General features: G+C 33.8%; 1 protein-coding gene across 6 annotated transcripts in view; it reads right to left on the reverse strand.

Moving 5' to 3' along the window:
* LOC108976048 (nesprin-1) overlaps positions 1–23,596 on the reverse strand; it is a 197,289-nt gene that overhangs the window by 67,647 nt on the left and 106,046 nt on the right. For all 6 annotated transcript variants that reach the window (XM_018944953.1, XM_018944951.1, XM_018944950.1 and 3 more), the window contains 4 exons: positions 20,979–21,130; positions 2,223–3,192; positions 1,741–1,953; positions 1,307–1,567 (listed from right to left, as the gene is read on the reverse strand). In XM_018944953.1, coding sequence (XP_018800498.1) covers positions 1,307–1,567; positions 1,741–1,953; positions 2,223–3,192; positions 20,979–21,130 — 1,596 coding nt within the window. The remainder of the gene's footprint in view (positions 1–1,306; positions 1,568–1,740; positions 1,954–2,222; positions 3,193–20,978; positions 21,131–23,596) is intronic.

Here is a 23,596-nt window from a genome sequence, read left to right on the forward strand (position 1 = left end):
CTAATATTTTTATATAGCAAAAAATATGCGCTTTGTCTGATTGTAACAACAAAGTTGTAGGCAATTTAAAAAAAATAAGAAATTAATTTTTTTTACTCCAAAAACATTCAAATTTCGATTTTTTAATCATTAGTTTTAAAATTGATTTTTTTTTTCACACAAAGTTCTAAGACTTCTACGCGCATCAATTCGAGTTATGAATCAATGATGAATATGAGTATGTATATGATGGATAAGAGGATTTATGTATATGATTATGTACCTTATATGATGACATAAATGTTGATATGTATTTATTTATAATGACAATCGCATGATGGTATAAAATGCCGCTGCACGGTGTTAAAATACAAATGTATRGTGGTGTTGGTGGCATGGCAACAAATACACTCAACCMAAAAACTAACAAAAATACATAAAAWTGGAGAAGAGCAGTGTTGAGATGATGCACGATTTCGATGTGTGCATTAAATGTTGAAATTAAGGAAAAAAAATCTAAACAAAATCATAAAAACAAAGATTTTGTACAAAACTAAAACATAAAGAAAAAAAGTAAATATTGAAAAGTATAAAAACCAAAGGTATAAAAGATAAAATAAACTCAAAGCGAGGTATTTGTACACCAAAAAAAAATTTTTTTTTTTTTTGCCAATTTCAAAAACTTCGCAGCCACCGTGCAACTTCTGTAGCATTGAGAAAATTTTGGTACTCTTTAATTTTGTTGTACAAAAAAATGGATAACATAAAAAACTGCTTCACTAAAGCGAAACAAAAATATTAATTATAATWACAATGCGGCTAGAGGTTACTCAAAGGGGGGTTTCCAGGCCAGGGTGCGTATGTTAGTCAATGTACAAATTCGTTAACAGTCGTCAACAAAAGTTGTACGCTTTGAGGGGACCGTTTGTGTTATTGAATAAAAATCAACACCAAATGTATTGCGATTATGATTTCGATGTCAATTGATAACTGTGCAATATATACGAGGCCCACCAACGCTTAGCCAACGATGGCAAAGTAGCGCTTGTGAGGAATAAGGGGGCACAGCATAGCTAATACCTAAATGTTGTAACCAAACAAAACTTAGAATAAATATTTTTATATATGTATTTCTCATAGATATGTCGGGACCCTAAACATTTCCTGCGTAGAATTATGCAAATTGCAACCTACTGATAGCTTAACTGACTCACTGCCTCACAGCTCCTAAAAAGTTTCATTTCATATATGTTTTTTTTTCTACTAACTAATTATAATTGTGATAACAAGGATAATAAAAAGAGACCTGCCTGTGCCGTTTACATACCTGTTGCTCTGCTAATGCACGCTCACGATCGTGTGGCAGATACGTGGGTGCCATAACGAGACGCAATTGTTGCTCCTCTTGTATGATCTTCTGACGCAATGTTTGCATCTGTTGCTGATAGATGTCGATCTGGCTGAGCGTCTCTTCCAGACTGGTGGTTTTGGTGCGGACTAATTCCGCTAGTCCGTCCAAGACCTTCAGCAAATCATCGACATTCTCACTAAGGCGCGGATCGCCACCCATACCATTGCGGAARTGCACCTATATCGAAAAAAACAGAAAAGGAAGAGAARAGAGAGAGAGAGRGTTCGGCAAATGCGCGCATGTTATTCAGCAGTCTCTCAAACAATATTGATCTTTTAATTAACATAATTGTTTACAATTGTAAAGTAAATTATGTCAAGGCATTCGGACWGATAAAAAGCAGCACTTACCTCCAATTTTTCGATAGATAGACGCAGTTTGGTCTTCTGTACATTGATGTCCGCCAATGTTTTCTCACAATAGCCCAGTTGATCGCGCAGCGGTTTCTTCTTGTGTTGTGGTGAGTCCAGTGATTGTTTCGTCTTGTCTATCCAGCCGCGTATGTCCTTGATTTTGCGTTCGCATTGATCCCATTCTTCGCAGGCTTCTTGTAACAGGGAATTCTGTGCGCGCAGCGAATTGTATGATAGAAAGGGAAGGAAACAATATTATTGCAAATTAAAGTAACTGTCAAGATGAACTGTTTAACCAGTTGTACCGAATTTACTAACTGAAAATGTTACAATAAAGTTATAAAGTCTTAGCCGCTTGTAGCGATTCGTCTATCTTAGCATGAACTACTATACTTACAAAGTCCATTATATTGAAAGACAATAATTTTAAGACCAGGCGTCTTTTCTTGCTAAACACCGGGCTATGTACTTTAACCTACCCTTTCCAGCAGCACCGCTTCCACGGAAACCTTGGCGTCTTCAGCCTCTTGCAGTTTGTCCTTAAGATCGCCCACAGTCGTCACTTGTCCAATGTGTTCCAGTTCCTTGTCCATTTCACTCAAATGCTTCACGATCGGTTTAATGCTCTTCACAGCCACTACATAGTCATTGAGCTTGTTGCGCGCCTCGGGCAGTGTACGCAGTTCGATTGTCTGATCGAGGAAGGTGCGTTTCTCCGCCACCCACGCCATCACAATTTGATACAGATTCATAAATCTTGTCCATGCATCTAAACTATCGCCCACTTGTTGTTTCTTCTCATCCAACCACGCGCGTACTTGTCCCAATTCCTGTGCCAATTGATCGATCGTCGATTGTACCAGCAATTTTTCGTTACTGTTGCGACAATTGTCGATAATCAGCTGYCCATTTGTCTTGACCATTGTGAAACGTTCATAAATGCCGGCTATTTCTTGATTGATACGATGCAGTAGTTCTTTCATTTGTGCGGGTGCTAGTGTACGATCTTGCACTTGTACCTCCGCCTGTCGCAACCATCTTTGGATCTCATCGACGCCGCTCAGGTATTCGGTGCGTACAGTCTTGGCACGTTTGAATTCTTTCTGTTTGGTTTCCATGGCGCCTTGTACACGCTCGGAGAGCAACTCTAACGCTGTAAACTCCTGTGCTATATCACTTGGTACCAGATTTTGTTTCTGCAAATAGTTTTCCTTGGTTTCGGTAATCAGTTGGGTGCTGTCGGCAACTGCCTTGCCAACTTGTTGCTGCAAATCGTTCAAAGACTTTTCAATGACGTCAATATGCTCGTCAAAAGTGTGCACTTCTTGTATCTGCTCGAGTAGGGCGTTGAATTTATCTTGCAACTCTGAGATGCAATGGAAGACCGTTTCGATCTCTTCCAGATCCTTACCAACTTGRCGATCCTTCTCGCGTAAGGTGTCGTTTAATCTGCAAAGTAGTTGAGAGAGAGAAAATTATGTTATTACAAAAAAGTTGACAAATCCTTGGCTGAAACAAAAATGTGTTCGTTGTAAGTTCCGTCGTTTAAACACGTCAGATATACGGCGAAGACCACGCGGTCAGCGGCGTTGTTGTAATAATACGCTGTCAAAAGCACAAAATCACGCAAAATGTGTGCACAAGTCACTGGGGCTTTTCACAAAGAAAATTCAAATGTTTCCCAAATCCGCAGATTTTCCTTTCGCTTTAACAAAACGATTGCGGCGATCGAGCACTTCAAGAAGTTAAAACAATTGTATATATAAATATATATGTATATATGAACTATATAGTATAGTATTATTAGGATTAATAATGCGTCAAAGGTTTCCGTGGAAGAAATGCGACCGCGCTAGTAAAAGAGAATTCTCCAAATGAATGTGGCAAAATTKTGTTTGGCCTAAGGCAGCGGCCGCCAACGTAGCGGCCCGCGCAAAGAAGCGCTAGCTAATTCGAAAACATTTTCGAAAATGGCAGCGTAGTGAACAAAGAGCAATCGAAAGCAAATGTGAGTTTGATGGCGCCTTTAAGGGGCTGTGTGGCGATCGTRCACTCGCACAAATTGATGGCCGCCTTCGCGCCCAGATGGCCTCTGCCGCACAAAAGAAAAACCTTGAGGCGGAAATTGACCGCTTTGCCACGAAAACGCACCGATATCTATGCGTCTATTTTATTCGAAAACTGAACTTTTATTGGTAAAAGCAATGTGCGCTGCCATTTCGCAGTTTGTTTTGCTATTATTTATAATAACGGCAGAGCGGTGCAATGCAGGAACCGCGCACGAATGACGGCAAATAAATAAATTGAGGAAAAATAATTGTCTGCTTGGCCGCAGTAATTTTTTTCAATGAAAGCAAAAACCGCAAGTTCACGTTGCAAGAGCTGTCTCTTATACACATCTAGATGTGTATAAGAGACAGCGGCAGAGCGGTGCAATGCAGGAACCGCGCACGAATGACGGCAAATAAATAAATTGAGGAAAAATAATTGTCTGCTTGGCCGCAGTAATTTTTTTCAATGAAAGCAAAAACCGCAAGTTCACGTTGCAAGAGAGCACCCAGCATGAAACGGTGAGCGCAAGTGTGCGAAATGTAGAGCGCGTTTGGCGATCGTGCAAAAAGCCGGTTATATGAGCACACAATTGAGTTTTTTGCTTTTGTTGTTGAGCACAAAAATCTGCACTCATTGTTATCTACTCTGGCGCCAGCAGTTGCGGTGTTGCGAATCTTTTATATTTTTTCGCCTTTAATTGGCGCTTCAAGTAGCGCGTRAAATGTCAAAATACAAACAAAAACAATAAAAGTTTGTTTTTCTGGCAGTATGAGTGGAGATTGTGTATAAAGTGTAAAGTTATTTGAATTTGTTGAAGTACAATATGTACGTGTTGGTAAAGGGAATAGCAAACATGATTAAAAACGTATATTTTATTTTATTTTATTTTATTATTTTTTACTTTTCAGTTTTCAAAGCATTGTATTGCTAATTTTTTTATTCCAAAAATTATTTAATTTGATTTCTTTGATTTTTTATTGTTCTTTTTTTACGCTTTACAGCACTAATTATTTTTATTTTGATTTTCTCAATTTTTCGATTTTGCAATTCCAAAAATCTTTAATCCTTTAATTTATTATTTTACTTACTATTATTTTTTGATTATTTCTTTCTTTGCTCTCTTTAACGCTTTAGAGCAATAATTATTTTTGTTTTGTTTTGCTATTATTATTATTTTTTCCGACTTTTTTATGTTTTAATTTCTTCATTATTTTTCTTTTTTAAGATTCAATTATTTGTTTGAATTATATCTGTTAATTATTATATATACATATGTATATTAATATATGTAAATTTTTTCTTTTCAATATTTTCTAAGTTTTTATTTTTTTCACATTTTAGAGCATTTATCATGTTTTTTGAAGTCATTAATTTTTGAATTCCATAAATCTGCAATTCTTTTATTTTTTATTTTAGTTTTTGGATTTTTGTTTTTTTTGTATATTCATATTTTTTCACGTTCTAAAATATTAATTATTGTTTTTGCTATTATTGTTTTTTAATTAATTTTTTTATTCAATTTTAAATCATTAATAAATCATTAGTAATTTTTTGATTTTGTTATTCTAATATTTTCATTTACTTTATTTAATTAATTTTTATTTTTTATTTTAATTTTTTCGTTTATAATTCACGTTTTAAAATATTCGCTATTTTCTAAAATTGTTGCCATGTCATTGCAAATTGTTTTTGTATTGCAACCTCTTGTTGTGATTCCTCTTTCTTTGAACTGATTTAAGCTCATTTATTTATTTTAAGTTCCTGCTTTAAGATGCAGCGGCGACAAATCGCAGCAGACACGCTGACGTCACATGCACCACACCCAAGTCGCGTATACGCAATGTGCGACGACGTGTAGACCCAAATACGCGGTACACAAGCATAAATATATATAGCAGATGCACGGAAATGGTGCAAAGCTTTCACAAGTGGATACAAATATACATAGTTATATATATATACATTTTAACAGTTATTTTCAGCAGCGATCTTTAGAAGTAAAAATGTATGTAAATTTTCATCTTCTTTTTTGCTGGCCACTACTGTAACATTTGGCATTGAAGCCCTTTAACTTTCGATTTCGAATGTGTAAAATATATGAATAAATAGTGACAGACTGAGTGGCAGGCGCACATGCGGCTACCGGCGTCGCTGTTGCCGGAGATGACGTTCTGATATAGCAATGTTACATGTCTATATACATAAATACATAAGTATACATACATATATGCATATGTAAGAAAAGATAAAACAATCATATATTCAAAGTCGAAGCAACGCCAATCCAGCGCTTAACGGCTTTCTCAGAGTTATGCGTATTTGGCCGCACGCCAACGGAGCAGAAAAAATTCAAGAAATTCACAAAAAAAAAAAAATTCAGTTCAACAAAAAAAAACACATAATTAAAAAAAATGTAGTGAAGCGCAAAATAAAAAGAACTAAACATTTGTATGCGCAAAAAATTTTTGAAAGCATATAAGTTCACAACTAAAACAAAATAAATAAGAAGGAACAGAAAACTCACATGCGAATTCATACAAAAATAAAGAAAACAAAAGCAAAACAAAAAGGCGTGAGTGCCAAAAATATTTTAAAATAATGCACGTATTCAAAATAAGTTCGGCGTAATTTTTCGTAGACTTTTACGGCGCTGCCAAGGCAAAGCACAGCAACAATAGCGTGACACACAAGCAAACTTGAAATTATTCTTTCCTTTTCCTGCGCTTTCGGCTTTTACTATTTCGTTTAGAAAATATGTGTGTTTGTATGTGTGAGCGTGCGTGTATATGCACATTTTCTTGCTATTTATTATACAGCACCATTTGAAATGCTGGTTTCATTGCGGCATTTGTTTTTGTTTTCTGCTTAATTGCTTCTTTTGGAAATTTAGCAAAACTATATTTTTTTATGTTTAGTCTTTTTTCACATTTTTCCTGCTGCTTAAGATATTATTAGATCTCACCAACCACTTTTTGGCGTTTTTGCTTGATGTACTGCTCTATAAATCCACTTAGCCATTTTCGTTTGCTTGAAATATATAATATTTAAATATTTCTTTTTAATGTTGTGAAAAAATGTGCTAGCAACGCTGTAAATGTCGACGCTAATGCGGAAATGCTTATCGAAAGTTGTATAAATAAAATACAAACATAAAAAAATAAGAATATACAATAAGTATAATAATTTATGTGTGTGTAAGCAAATGGCAGCAGCTGGCAAAGCAATAAATATTACATATGTATTAAAAATATTAGAAGAAATTGTGTAAAAAAAAACTAAAAAACATTGAAAAGTTGAAACCAAATTCAAAAAAATATATATAAAAAAATATAAAAAAAAATATATTTTCGTGGTTTTCTTTTGAAAATAATTATTAATTTTTAATAACTCATGCTTTTGCATTTTATAACCGGGTATTTCCCATTTAATTTTTTAATTTTTTTTTTGCAATGTTTTTAAATTTTGTCATAGAGGATATTGAAAATATGCAAAATTTATTAGCAAAGTTAATAAGAAATATTAGAGCAATGTAAAAATCAGAAAAAAAAACACACAAGCTGCACAGAGTTAACAATTAAGTAGTTTAAAAATTTTTTAAGAATTTTTGAAAAATGAAAAATTATTAAAAAAAACACACACAAAATCAACTAAATTAAAAATTACGTTGTTTTAAATAATTATCAAACATTTTTTAAATTTTTGAAACAAACTACATTGTTTGCAAAAAAAATTAATAAAAAAAATATTAAAAAAAATTGGTAAATATTATTAACAAAATATAATTAAATTTTTTTTATAGAAAATTATAAAAAAATATTGAAAATATGCAAAATTATAATTTTTTTTTTTTCAAAAATGAATAAAAATATTTAGAAAATCCGGAAATAATTACAAACAATGTAAAGTTAAATTAAATTGCAAACTACTTTACCACAMAAAATTATAAATGCTTAAAACACGCAAAATAAAAGCAAATAGCCACACAACTTCAACAAAACCTTTCAGTTTTAATTATTTTTGTTTTTATATTTGCATTTTTATCAAGAAATTTCTGATTAACTACGCTCCGCCACGCTCATATTTCCATTTATGTTAAAAAATACAGTAGGCCAGCAAAACAATCGAAATTGTATACAATAAATTACGATTACATGCATACTGTGTTTAAAAAGGCAGAATATACTGAACAAATTTTATAAAACTTTAACTAAATTTAGTGGACAAATTTTATAAAACTTTAGTTAAATTTTTTATAATTTTTTTAATAAAGTTTTAGCTAAACTTTTTATAAAAAAATATATAATTCTTTGAATTTATAGTGTGAAAACATTTTGCTAAATTTTATATTACTTTTTTTTAATAAAATTTGAGCTAATTTTTTTACACTAAAAAATTAAAATTTTATACAAAGATTTTTTTCTATAATTTTAGCTAAATTTTTCACACTAAAAATTAAAAAAATTATATATTTAGCTCTGCGCTGGACGAGTTTTTTTTTTTCAAACAAAATAGTTTGCTCTGACTAATCGCCTGCATTTCTGCGGTCTTCCGGTATACGCAGAAATGTGCCAGTAAGTGCTAATAAAATCAGCAAATGAAATGCAGCGGCCACAACAAGAAGAACTAGAAATTCTCGAAATTGCCAACAGAAATTAATCCAAAAAATTAAAAAAAAAAAATATGAGTGCCGACTTTTGGTCATTGTCGAATTACAAATTGACTGCAAAGTCAATACAACAACCGTCGTTTCTTCAGGCTTTGGTCAMCATTCAATGACACCGCACTGCGACGTCAGAGTCCACAGTTAATAGTAGTCAACGCGCCAGCCGCCGGCCACCGGCTTACCTCGCAAACCAGCAAACCACTTAGTTTCATAGCTCTTGTTCATTTTTTTGCTGCGATTTTTTGTTTGCTTGCTTGAATTCAAAATCGTTTGTCGCTTAGCTTTCCACATTTGCTGGAACTCTTTCGCCGCTTAAAGTTCAAGCGCGTGCAAATTAAGCGCTGCGTCCATTCATGCATATGTATACACTGAGGCGTGATGTTAAAACGAAAAATTAGAAAAAAAATTATAAAGAATTACAAAAAAAAAAACGTGAAAACACAAACAAAGCACGAAAACAAACCGAAAAAACGATGACTTAATCGCCGCGCAAAACCTGCGTTGACGCGTTGCGCATTTGATGACAAAGCTGGCGACAAAAACAAATCCAAAAGCAAAAAAAAAAAAAAAATAACGGCATAAAATAAACTATGACAACAGCAGCGCTTGCTAGGTTAACACGTTTGTCAGCGCTGCCTTCTACCCCACCATCGGCTTACTCCATTTGCCGCGGTTCTAGTAGCTTCGCTTACGCGTTGTTTAAATGTTGTTTGCTGACACTACTTACTTACATACACGCAAACAAGCATGTAGTTTGAAAATCTGGTTAGGTACAAACTTAGAAAGCAGCGAATAATTTTCAGTTGTTTTCTTTTTTTTTTTTTTGGGTTTTCTGCTTGGAAACGAACCTCTTGCTTTTTCACGACAAATGCCTGCAAATGCGTTCGCTCGCAGCAATCTCTAGGCAACCGCAATAATTTCGTTACGGCGAAATTTCTTCGTTGCTTATTAATAGTCTGGCTGCAGCTAAGTGTCGCCTGCTGCGCTGCTTGGATCGTACGTCCTTTTGGTGCTTTGGCTTTTTCCGCTGAATTTTTGTTTYTGCTTTTGCTGTTTTGCTGTACTAAACTACTAAATCAGTCTTTTGCTCGTTTGTAGMTGGATCTGCGCTTGTACGTTAGCTGTTGCTTGTTTGTTGGTCTCCTCCGTTTAAGCTCAGCCTAGTCACGACTGACCCAACCTCCTCTGCAACGCGCTCGGTGGGTGTGGTAAGAGGAGGCAGGCGTGTGCTCTTGCGTATCGCTTGTTTATTTTCGGTGCAGAAATGCTGCACTTCCCGTGCAATAGAGTTTCAAAGCCGCCGTTAAAGTGCTTAAWAAATATATGCACTTTTGAGGCGTTACTCATACGCCACGTGCCACACTGCAGTGGGCAGTTGTGTGTAAGTTGTGTGTGTGTGTGTAACCTCGTTGCGTTTGCGAACTGCACGTCCGCTGCTGCCTGGCGATGTAAGCAAGAAAAAAGTAGAGAAAAATTTTTTTATAAATATTTTTTTTTGTTTTCGTGGAAAATTTAGGCAAAAATCTGTTGCGTTATACTTTTTTTTAGGTTACACGCCGCCGTCGTTTACACTCCTCGTACTGCTTGCGTTTTGTTGTGTGTGTGACGTCTTAATCCCCTTTTTTTTTTACTTGTCGCTATATATTCTTTCACTTTATAACTTTGCTTTACTACAGCTTTTAAGAATGTCTATTTTATTCTGCTGTAGTGTTTTTTGTTTTTATTTTACTTTCGTATATAAATGTATATATACAGTATATTCCTTTCGAATTTGCTTTCTTTTTCGCTTTAGCTGATGCTTCTTTTAGTTTCCAGCCATCCAGTTAATCACATCCGCTTTCTTCTAACGCTAAATTCCAACTGATTTTTATTGAAAATTTTGGCAACCGCAGCGGCATTCGTCATTCGATCGAGCAAGCAGCGAATAAGCTCACCGCAGGCATGTGCTCGTGAGTGTATATATTTTTTCAAGTGTGAGCGTATGCTTGTAAGCGTGTATGTTTATTTGCTTATATGAGTGTGTGTGTATGTGTATATACGAGCACGTCTTTATAGCAGCGTGGTGATCTTGCCAATAAGCTATTTCACTGTCTCTTATACACATCTAGATGTGTATAAGAGACAGTGTGTGTGTATGTGTATATACGAGCACGTCTTTATAGCAGCGTGGTGATCTTGCCAATAAGCTATTTCAAGCGCAACACATTGTATTCACCACTCAATAAACCTTCACAATGCGAGATTTTTTTTCGCTCATTTTGTTTTGTTTCAACTTCTTTCTGTTATTTATTTGGTCATTTTACCAGTTTCATATGCAAGTTTTTACTGTTCAGCACATTTCGGGCAAAGTATTTGCATAGTATAATTGATTTAATTGCTTTTGYGAGCTTCTTGCCATGAGTATTGCATTTTGTTCCCCCATTTTGTATCCACATATTACTCTCGAATTAGCTTATTCAACGCTTTTATTGCTTTTAATATGCCGTACATACAGCTGTGAAATTAATATTTCTCGCTCTCCAGCTGTTTTCACAAGCAGTCATGCCATTATGTGCACATTTGATAAGCTATCCAATGTCGAACCGGCAAAAAAGCCGGCTGTAAAGTTCATTAAGCGCATTTCTACACTTGTTTGTATGTATCTAAGTAAGTATATTTGTATTTTCCATACTTTATTGACGGCGCGATAACGACCGGCAAATACTCATACACAAAAACCTACAAAACTTGACTGTAATGAATGAATGGTGTTGAGTAGGCAGGAGTGGTGAGTTTTTGAAAGAGCGGAGTGACAGTAAAAGAGCAGCAAAAGAGAGAGCGCGCTTGAGCGGCAGTTTATTACAAAGAAAATCGAAGATTTTTTAAAGTAAACTTAAACTTTGTTAAGTCTTACTATGAACTCTCTTGATTATTAACACAATTTTTAATCGTGTAAAATATATTAATCGGTTGAAGATATATGAAACATATATTTAAAATTCATAAAAAATACAAGACCAATAGATAGAGTGAATACGTATGAGAGAAATTTATTTAATTGTATATAAGAAAAGATATCTTTGGACTATCTCTTCTATGTTAAATTGGACACGATGTATCTTTTCTCTCGTTGATTTACTTATTTATACCATGAGCAGGATATGAGCATAAAAAGGTAACTTTGAAGACGCTATAAAACATATATTAATATAAATGATCAGCGAGATGAACTGAGTCGATTGAGTCAAGCCTATCTGTACCTCTGCATGAATGCGAACTTTTGACAATGCCATTTTCTTCCTAAGAAACTGTTTACTTGTCCGAATCGTCGATGTCGGATACTTATAGCATATAGCTGTCATACAAACTGAACACTCAAAATCAAGTTCTTGTATAGAAACTTTTTTATTAGAAAATGTATCTTCACAAAAGTTGGCATAGATAATTTCCAAAGGCAGCTCTACGWTATCTGAAGAAATCTTTTAGATCGTACCGGTATAGCATATAGCTGTCATAATAATTGAACGATCGGAATAAAGTTCTTGTATGGACAATTTTTGTAAGGCTATAGTTTTTAATGAAATTTCACAGACCGGATAACTATAGACATTGCTGCCATACTGACTGATAACTCAAAATAAAGAATTTGTATAGAAAACTTTTTTATTAGACAAGCTATCGTCACGAAATTTGGCATAGGTTATTTTTAAAGACAACGCTACAAACTCCGAAGAAATATTTCAGATCGGATTAATATAGCTTATAGCTGCCATACAAATCGTACAATCTAAATCAAGCTGTTTATATGTGAAGAGTAGTCTAGTTTCGATTTTTCTCGTCTTTTTATTAAGCCTTTTCTCTATTTTTGAAAAGTATTTCGCTCATTTCTATTTACTTTACATTAGCCTAAATGTATTAATTTAATTTTGAATTCGTGATAGTTCAATTTTACGTATATTTTCTATTTTTTATACAAGTTTTGCAACTTAAGAACTCACCGTCGATAGCAATTCTCTTAAATTTCATTAAAATTCTGCTCTTAACCCAAATTTTCTCACTATACCCCACACACGCTCTCACTCTCGCAGCATGAAGTACCCGCACGCTACGTGCTTTCAATATTTATACAAGACATTAGCATTAGACTTTAAAAGATATATACGAGATCTCGTACATATACATATGTATATATGCCCATTCGATACTCTTTGCATATCGCTATGGTCTCGCATTTCAAGATCATTATTACTCCGCTGCTCAACAACAGTCGTTTAAATCGCTTTCGGTGAACTTGGTATGTTTGCAAATCGTAAGCAAATCGTCTTAAGCATGTGCAAATTTGCGGGTGACGCACAAAAAAAATGATATTTAATTTAATGTCGAAAGGCATTAATAACAAAAATACAAAAGAGAATGCAATAAATAAGATACACACACAGATGCACGAGTCACTTGTATTTTCATTGTTTTGTGTTTTGCTCTTCTCTGATCATGCTTTTCGTTCCACAAAATATCGAGTAACGAGTCTGCATAAAAATTCACAACAACAATGACAACAACAACAACGATAACAAAAGAAATATTAATAAATTTATAATTACGCGATTACCTCATTGCACTCGTACGGCAGAGCGGCGAGAGCGGCAAGCGCTAAGCAGACAACCAGTGCGCTGTCATTCAGATTCAGTCATTTCGTTTAATTGTCCGCTGGTGTTAAATTTATGCCAAAAATTTCAAATTTGTTTGTCACTTTTTTGGGAAAAAGCTTACTATGGATACATTAAACAGCCGAAAAGACAGAAAAATTACGAAAAAGTCAATAAAGACCGGAAAAAAGAAAAACTGACAAATAAAAAAAAGCAAATAAATTCGGAAATAAAAATGATAAATGACAGTGCAAAATGAAAGCGACAACATCAAAACAAACAAACAATTCGATCAGCGCACTTTGGGCGCAGCGTGCCAGAACTGGAACCGATCAATTTGGATACTACGTGCCGCCGCAAATGTCATCAAAGCGTCGCTAGCCGGCAACCAAAACAAGCATAATTACACGCACACCCACAAACATACATATATATGTATATATATATATATACATCTGAAAGCAATTGAGATCAAGTGCATATGCATATGTATGTATACATATATGTGTGTATGTGCGTTTACAACTTGTTTGGCTGCCTCTTCCAGGCGCCGCGTCCGGCTTGTCGCGCGATCTCTGCCAAACGTTTTAGGTTGAATTTCACTGTGGCACTCGCTTTTGCAGGCGACCTGATTTCCCAATTTTCCGTCGCTTTAAATAACACGCGTACCAACGTATGGCATGGCTATGGCTGTCTGCCACACATTTTTCATTAAACAAATTCTTTTGTACAAATAACCATACATACTGGCTCATTAGTGCCATTCGGTGACATTTGCGTCTCTGCCAGCTTATGGTATGCGTTCGAAAAAACAATGTTCAAGCATCTAATTTCGCTTTATTTACTTATTTCAAGTTCTTGCACACATTGAAATATCACATTTATCACACGCAAAGTTGTGTATCAGCGATGAAGTCATTTATTTGTTTATCATTATTGCTGTCGATTTTTTTGGCTGTCAAATTATTATCTTCCTGCTTTGTTGGTTGGTGCGCTAAGCCAGGGTGTTTACATTTCTTATGTCAAATATTATTATTTTTTTTTTTATTTTATTATTTATTATTTCTTTGTATTTAGTTTGTTTCACACTTTTTTCATTACTTTTTTTTCTTAATTTTGTTATTTTTTTAATTTTGTATTATTTTTTAAACTTTTCCCAATTTATTTACGTGTTTATTTTAAAAATTTTATTTTTTGATTATTTACTTTTTATTTATAAATTTCTTTATAGTTAGTTTTAATTTTTTATACTTTCTTCGTAATTTTTCAATTTTTTATTTTCTTAATTCAATTTTTTTATATATTTTTCTAAGTTCTTTCATTATATTTTACTAATTTTCTAAATTTTTTCTAATTTTTTTTTCCTTAATTTATTATTTTTGTTAAATTTTTCATTTATTTTCATTATTTTTGGTTTCTTTTGTTATTATTATTATTAATTTGTCATTGTTTGCTTATGCAGTAATTATATTTGCAATTACTTACTTTTGTTTAAGCACTTAACTCGCCTTGGATGACATAATTTTTGTGCTCACATATGTCGCACTTGGAATCTTCAGTAATTGCCGAAATGCTTGCACTTTTATTTGCTTGAATTCTTGAAAAGTGTGTGTGCGTTTTTGGTAATAAATAGCAAATGACGCCAGACTTTAAGTTTTGCAAACAATGAAGCGTAGAAAATCAACCTTGAATAACGTTTTAATTGCAATTTAATATACTTTGCGTTTTCTGTTTTGTTAACAACGGCGATTTGAAATCGCATAAAAATGCTATAAAACGAATTTTCTTGGTGTTAGGTGGGGATCTCTAGGTCATGTTGGGTTTCGGAGCTAAATAACTAAAAMTCTAGAGAGATCTTAAGGAGAGAGTAAGTAATTCTTTGGCTCCATGAAACCATGGATAAACCTATAATATTCTAGGGTTTCTTGTTTGACCACACTCGTTAAAAGTGTGAATTGTTTTTACTCAACGGGCTGTTCTTAGCAKTATTTGTGGTGCACTACAGACCACTCCTACCATGACATTCCAAGTTTTGCTGGGTTGAGGACCGGAGTATATCGTGTATGACCACGAAAGCTTAGCTATCAGACTCAGAGAATAAGAGTACTTCGATGACTGTGAGCCTAAACACTCTATATATATAATATATATATATTTTCCCGTAGTTCCTCGGTGGAACATAGGGCCTCAATAAACAAAATATAATTAATTTTATTTACAGCTATAAATTTAACTTCTCTCCAAGAATAACCACTTCCTGTGCTTCTGCTTCGACTTCCCGTCGCCAGGTGTTGGCTGGTCTACCTCGTCTTCGGCTTCCTTGCGAATTCCAATCTAGCGCTATTCTRCTAATGTCGTCGTAAGGCTTTCGCAGAGTGCGGCCGATCCATTTCCATTTACGACGTCAAATTTCGATGTGGATCGGTAGCTGTTTGGTTACGGTCCAGAGGTTAGCATTGCTAATAACGTTAGGCCAGAATATACGCAAAATTTTTCGAAGACATCGATTAAAAAAGGATTGCAGCGAATGTTTTGCAAGTCCACCTCTCGCAGCCATATAATATTTTTAGCTTCGTACTTTCAGATATATGTGTTGATCTCCAGACTTTATCCAACATTCCKAGGGCACCGTTTTTGGATATRATGCTACCTAAATAGCAAAACTCGTCGACTTCTTCGAGACCTGTTCCAACGATCTGTAGGTTTGGCGTTTCGGTTGTGTTGATGCGCATGAGTTTTGTCTTCGCTATATTAATTTTCTGTGTCCCTTCTCTGCTCATATACCTTCAAGGGAGGYATAGTGAGATTTTTATGGATAAATCAGAGCAGCTGCTCTACATCAAACTACATCAAAGAAAGAAGCGCAACACAATCGCTCTGATACGTGCGCACCGGTTGCAACGAAAATACTGCAAGTGTCTATTTGAGACTTAATTAGTACCGAGTTGTTGCCTATAGTTATAAGCTCACTTCGTCCTTAAATATTGGTAAGTTTCCAGTAAGAACTGGCAAGGCGACCTTCACTAAGAGCTTTAGTTCACAAAAATATCCTTTATAATATTTTTTAGCATTACCTTTTTCGTGTCATAAATTTTTTCAATTATGCATATCACCAATCGCGAACTAGTTATACAATCTGTCATTAGATTAGAAATATGCTAACTTATTGATTTTACTTTTAGTCTATCAATTGCATAAGCATTGTATCCTGTCTATAGAGGCCTATACATATGTATATAACAACAAAGTGTGTCAACTCATCAATCATGAAATGATTGTTGCCTCTTTATCTGAAGCATTTTTTTGCTAAATCGCATACCTCTCCATATTTTATTTATAGGAAATACAAAATCATTTAATGAATGAGTATGAAATCAAATGCCATTAAAATATCAATAGGTATCCCCGGCTTTGATAAGATAGTCTGTCGTTGAGTGAATTTTTGTATTCTTATTACCATACGAATGTATATATTTGTATGCGTTCGCAGCGCATGTGAGCAGCGTGTTCGAAGGTGAACCGCTCACTTCGAATGCAGAACTAACTTCGTGTTGGCATGCGGCTGAAAGCACAGCGCGATTATAGCTACACACACATATTGATGCACATGTAGAAACAAGACTATATGCCTTCGATTTTATCAATTATTAAACGCCTTTTTAAACAATTGCCGGTTCAAGGAATTGTATCAAGGTATGTATATAAGCAAAGTTCTGCAAATTCTATAAAAAAAAAGCTCTGTTATAAATGTGATTTACTTACAGTGTGAATTTCTAAGTAAAATGTATGATTGTTCATATTTCAATGAATGAACAACAACGTGCTATTGCACGTACATTCGTAAATATCGCAAAGAAGTATAAAATAACTGGAGAAAGCAGAACATGATTTCACAGCGTTTCATTGCGAAATTTTTGGAACAAAAAATTTTCTTTTACATTAACTCTTTGGGCATTAATTTCGAAGTAATGGGATTTTAAGATTAAATGCGAGACTTTATATATGGCGTGAGAAAATCCTAGGGTCAAATAYTATTTTTAATGAGAAGAAATTTAGTACCTCTTATTGATAAAAATAGAAAGAAGTTTACCTAAAATTTATAATTTTTAATTAAATGAACCCTGAATATGAGTCGTGTCAAGCTWTCATATTATTTTTGTTCAGTGTTATTTGTCGTTTCATCATATAACGTTTACAAGTCATTCAACTTTAATTCGAAAATTCACACTGTGTAAAGAATGTGTTTTGCGAGCTGTGTCCCACTTATGGTCAATATAATCGGCCTACTGGGTCATCATCCATCTTGAGATCCGCYATTCATTATTGGTTAATATTCGACCGAAAAGACATCGTCCAGCAAGCAATGAAGGAAATACAGCAGCCATAGTTAAGAGTACCACCAATACCGTGGAGAATCGATTCATCGCCATTCGCAGCAAAAATAATCTTCAAAAAATAAATACCAAAGRATGTTCTTTCGAATGATAATAAACATTTCTCATTAAATTTCAATTTCTGTATTTTTCTTGAAAAAGCTATTGCCTTAAAACGAAATAAACGGAAGCGATTGACATTGCTATGAAACGGAAGAGATGACAGCATTCATAAATTTTTCTGAKAAATTTTTTGGGATAAACGCATTTTGACAGTTTTGCGTGTGGCACACACGTAGTAGCAATGTGAGATCACTCGATAAATGACAAACTCCAAACAACAAATCTTAAACACTTTATAAAAAAAAAACTAAAACCAAAATAAAATAAAAAAAATTAAAAGTCAATAAAAATTAAGTACTTACAAAAAATATGAAATCATTGAGAATTATTGAGAATTATTAATGTGCACACAAGAAAAAAAAATTAAAGCCAAAAAATAAATAAATAAAATTTTCATCATAAAAATAGAAAGCAATTTGTCTGCACAAATGYACACTAAAATGTCTAAAATTGCTCTCAAACGAAAATAACCAGAATGCAATCCATTACTTTACAGCTGTCAAYAGGCAGCTCAAATAATTCTTAAAAGAAAACTTCAACATAACACTAATGCCTTCAATTTGTTTGTTTGTTGTGTTTGCTTTTTTGGCCATCAAGAAAATAAACCAAAATATATTTGAAAACAAAAAAAACAGAAAGCTACAAAATTAATATTTTCGTGGGCATAAACGTCCTTCGTTGTTTTCTGAAGCTTGCAGTGTTGCTATTTTGTAGTTACACATATATGTACATCAACACCGACGAAACAATGTTGCTGGTGTGGTGAGTTTCGCTCAGCAAGCGATAAGTGTAGCAACAAAAGCGTTTTATCGTAAAAMGATATGAAAAGGAAACGGAAACGAGCAGCTTTTCACTTGTGAGCGCATAAAAGCATGCGAATTCAGTGAGATAWAGAGAGAAAAAGGCAGCTGACGTGAGAAAAAGCTTTCGTACGCAATGTGTTGGCATGTTGCAGCGCAGCATGTTGCCAAACAATCTTGCGGCAAGCGTCAGCACTATTTTGCACACAGTAAGTTGTTGCTGCCTTATAAATAAATTAAATTATTTATTTCGTTTTATTTTCCTGACGAACTATGCATGACGTCACTCCGCAAATATTCACAACGTCCAACGCACAGATTTCCCATTGTTTACTTTATGCCGCGAAGAATAGAAGAATMACTTGGATACTTGTGATTTGTAGAATTCACGTGATTGGAAAGTTTTCACACTCACACAAAGCGCTTCGGAAAAGACTACATATTATTTGTTTCACACATTTTTAGCGGTGTCACTACTATAAATAAATAAGCGCAACGTAGTAACTGAAATTACGCTGACGAGCCGCTTTCACATGTACTAAATTACGCTGAGAAATGTTGGCGAGCCGCGACAATGACAGCAAGCAGAGATATCAAATTAAAATTAAACAAATCGAATTATCGTTATCAGAACACAAATGATTGTAYGACTGACAGCGCTGAGGCACTAGGTGGGCAATTAAATAAAAAGCAGRAATGTACAAAGAAAAAAGTATGTACATATATATTCTAGAGATTTTACTAATTGTAAAGGTTGACAAATAGTTCGTTGGTCTCCGCATTTTAAAAATTTTTTTATTTTATTTTTTGTTACCTTTTTGATAAAGCCATCAAGCCCGAAAAAGGGTGAAGTATCAACAAAAACTRTGAATTCAGTTATGTTAAGAGCTGACAAACAATAAGTGACAATAAGATAAGTAATTAGTTGCTCTCAGCGGCACAATTTTCTTTTAGCATATGGTATGTGACTTGGAGGAAATGATAATAGAATTTTTTTGTTGTAAAAAGTTAACATAGAATTTTGCATATCTCATGGGAAAAAGTTTAAGAATAAAACAACGAATTTAAGATTTCCTGGTCTTCACAACGAATGAATCGAGTTAAATAAAAAATATCTCTATACAGAGACTTGGGGTTCGATCTGAATGATTTCTTCCTCAACATGTCTTGTTGATTACTTATGTATACATTTTTTTGGGTCTCTAAGTTTCCTTCCGGCTGTTATAAACTTCGTGGCAAACTTATTATAAKCCGTGTTCATCTTATAAAAAGACTATTTCTGCAAAACACAACTAAGCATGACAAATCTGCAATTAACCTAATACGAGTAAATCTAGCTGCTATCCGGAAGTTACTCAGAATATGTTAATCATCGCATAGCAAAAMCAAAAGCACTTCATTTCATTTCCAATCCACTTCTGTCTGCAAATGTGTACGATTAATTCAATTTGTGCGTCGCCTTGAAGTCCCCGATAAATGCTCTGAATGAAGCCAGCAGTGAAGGCTTGAAAGCGCACAGACAGGCTGGCATATCGGTAACCAAACCGCAAAACAAAATATGTAATTGTAATTGAGACTAAAAGCGGTTGAGTTAGTGAGTGGAAAAGAGAGAGAAGAATAGAGATGATCTAACCGCAATTATGGCCTTGTCGCCACTAACGCCACCGACAAAACAGTTGGTATAGGATAGCGCACATAATCAGATGTTGCCATAAGGCAAAGCGGTGACATTTCCTTCAAATAAGCGACGCATTCTTTATAGACACTTTGGTAGCGATTACAAGCGTAACTGTAGTTATGCAACATGAATGCGTGAAGTCTTTGGAGCGTGAAAGTAGTGGAAATACCGCAAATGTTTGGTCGCTTACAACGCGTWTTGCATGTGCCTCATAACACTCTGCAACAGGTTGGAAAGCCAAAAGTGTTGACGCACAACTATTTTTTTGGAAAAGTAGGCAGTGTGGGCACTTCCGATACATTACAGCAGATAAAATAGATATAAGTAAATACGCTTAGGTGTGAATTTCCGTTACTTTATGGCGCGCCCACAAATGGCCACATAGTGGGTGTATCCAGCAATGCAACGATTAGCGGGGTGAAGCTTAAAATTTCATGACGTTCACGTCGTTAGTGGTATTTTTTTGATAATTAAAATGAAAAATTATATTTTTACTTTTAAAAATCGCAAAGTACACGTTTTGTTCTTAGATTTATTTAAAATTTCTCAGAAAGTCATAGTCATAGAAGTATGAAAGAAAATAGGCAACGTCGCATTTGACATTTAAGCAAAATGAAGATTACTTTATGGCATCTGAACTCTTTGTCAAATGAAGATTATTTCTATGTTATCCGAACTATTTCAGAAGCTTTTGGGCGACTAAAGTTCGGGAATTATATAGAAAACTCTTAAATAAAATATTTCCTATAACTGATAGAAAGATTGTTCTATCGATTAAAGCTAAAATTTCATTAAAGGAATTTCGAACTGGAATTGACATACGTTTTTGGTTTTTGTACCACAAAACTTAAATACTATACTTTTCAATTTGTTTTGATAATTATATAGACATGTTTAAAAAAAAATGCTTTTGGTACTCACTTTGTTTGCTGCTGTACTAAGTTATCCACTTTGGCCTGTAGGGCCTGCGATGTGGGTTGGTGAACTTCCCCAAGGAATGTGACGATTGATTTTGAGAGCGCCTCAATCTCTTTATGTGATGATTTAAGTTCTTCAGATTCGGCGAGTATTTCCTACAAAAATTAAGTGAGAGAGACGTAGGTTAATTTGTTTTAAGTTTTTATGAAAATAATCRTTAACTTATATATGTGAATATTTTYAATTTTCTTATTTTTATATATTATTCCTGTGGTGTTGCTACAAACATTTAATAGTACTTATATTTATAATTGATCGTCAAAATTAACCRTAAAATCGCCAGAAGATATGATAACCATATTTTGGAATAATGTTTCTGTACAAATTTTTTTATTAACGAATCCTTGTTAGAAGTTCGAAACTCCTTCGCCTATGTAGTCTGGTTGTAAYAAATCATTATTTTTTGACACTCTGCAAAATAAATCTTCAGATACCAATGAGCTCTGAATTGAAACGGGAATTTTTATGYTTGTTATTATTTTTAGAAATGAAATTTCCAATATTTCTTCCAACTACTTGAAAAAAAAAGTTGAGTGCTCTATTAACTTTTTTAACCCACCCTAATATATACACTTTAGATATATAGTGTTATCAAAGGTGTATTAATCAAATGTCACATATTAAGAATGCTGATACTAATAATTTCTCGAATAAGCTGAGCACGTGATTAATATTATATAAAATTKACTTCCAATTAACAGATGTGTATGAAATTGAAATAAATGTGGGCAAAAAGTAATAAGACTTTTTCAAATAATTTCGCTCGAAAACCAAATCGTCGAAATATTTTTCTTTACGTTTTTATGTACATAGATTGTCAGAGACATCTGTGTCACATTTCACATCAAAATAATCATTATAAGCTTGATCTTCTAAAGTGCATAAAGTGCATTCAGCGATTTTTACGTTGAGTGAAATTATTTAACAAAGAAGTTTCATYAAATTTGTGTGSCGCATCCMGTTTCTGGTGTCGAAAYGTTCAGAATGTTGGAAAAGATCTTCAGTGATAATAGTTGATCRGYGAAAATAATTTTGAAAGATMATTTGTGCCYAAGAAAAGTTAAAGSGCGACTGGTTCCAAAATTATTGAATTTTTTAGAAAAACAGGAAAAACAGCGTCCCAATAACGATAGTGTGGCAAAGCACTGCCARAATGTCATGAAACATACTACTACTGGCAATGAGTCTTGGATCTATGCTTAYGACCCAGAAACAGAAGATTAATCGGCCGAATATMGTRGCAAARGTGAGCCARAGCCGAAAAAACCTTCGGCGTGGTCAAAAATCACGTTTATGTTGACAGTTTKCTTCAATTATCGAGGTGTGGTGCATTCCCAAGTCGTTCCGACCGGCCAAAATGTCAACAAGGAGTACTATTTGAAGGCAAAAAAGTCGCAAARAACAATTGATCTTTAATAGGGTGTATTAGTGTGATAAATGAATCCTTACAGAAACTTGTAACTCGAAGTTAATTCAATATTTTAACAAACATGCGCTTTGCAAATTTTTATAGACAGTTCTATCAACCTAGATATTGCACCTTACACTTTGCACATTATACTTTGATCACAGTAGTATATTTTGAATTTCTTTTCTGGGAGATGACAGCAAAACTTATTCAATTACATAAAAGCTATTGTTGGGATTCCACAGACTTTTGCTCTCATCGCATCTTCAATTGGCTGATCAATTAAAAATGTGTTATCTACGCCACTAAATCGAATTTTTATTGGCATTAACAGACTTGAAACTATTTCATTTTCATTATTGTGAATTACACAACAATAACAAGATAATRCATTTGGTCAAAAAGTAATATACAAATATTTTGTTAAACTACTCATTTAATACTTGATATCTTTGGCTTGCCAAATTTACTCCAATTTATTTATTTATTTTATTTTTTTGTATTTTATTTTTTTTTTAACAATGAAAATTATTTATTTATTGGTTCTGTAAGTATTACGTGTGCTGCGTGACTATGCGATAGAGCAATGCAAGTGCATGTATATACCCAAATATACATATGTTCATATATGTATGGTATACATATATGAAAATATATACAGAAATATTGTAGAAGGCATGCGATTATAGCAGCAACTTCTCATTGAGTGCTTATTAAAATGAATTTATAATTTGCAACTGCTAAAATGATCATGTCAATGGCTTAAACACTTGTTCAGTCATGTTCACATATACTTACATATATACTATATGTAAATGAAGTTTAGATATGCATAATGTATACATACTCATTAGCAACCAAAATACTGAAATTTAAATGAAAAATTCTTTCGAGAGGCACGTCATAAGACTCAAGATCTCGCCATTGAACGCGGTGACACATCTAAGGCACTCAATTGTGCATATATACTATATACGTAAATATATACATATATGTATAACGGTGCGTTAAGATGTAGGCACACATATAGTGTTGTTACATGCTTATAAGGTTTTTAATGAGTGTCAACGACATTGTAATATTTTCGATTGGCCGTAAAAACTAAAATAGCTCAAAGCTCATTACACATGTTTGCGAAATACAAAAAAAAAAT

This window comes from Bactrocera latifrons, unplaced genomic scaffold (assembly GCF_001853355.1).
Source record: "Bactrocera latifrons isolate USDA-ARS-PBARC rearing strain unplaced genomic scaffold, ASM185335v1 scaffold_72, whole genome shotgun sequence".
In the NCBI taxonomy this organism is placed as follows: Eukaryota; Metazoa; Arthropoda; class Insecta; order Diptera; family Tephritidae; genus Bactrocera; species Bactrocera latifrons.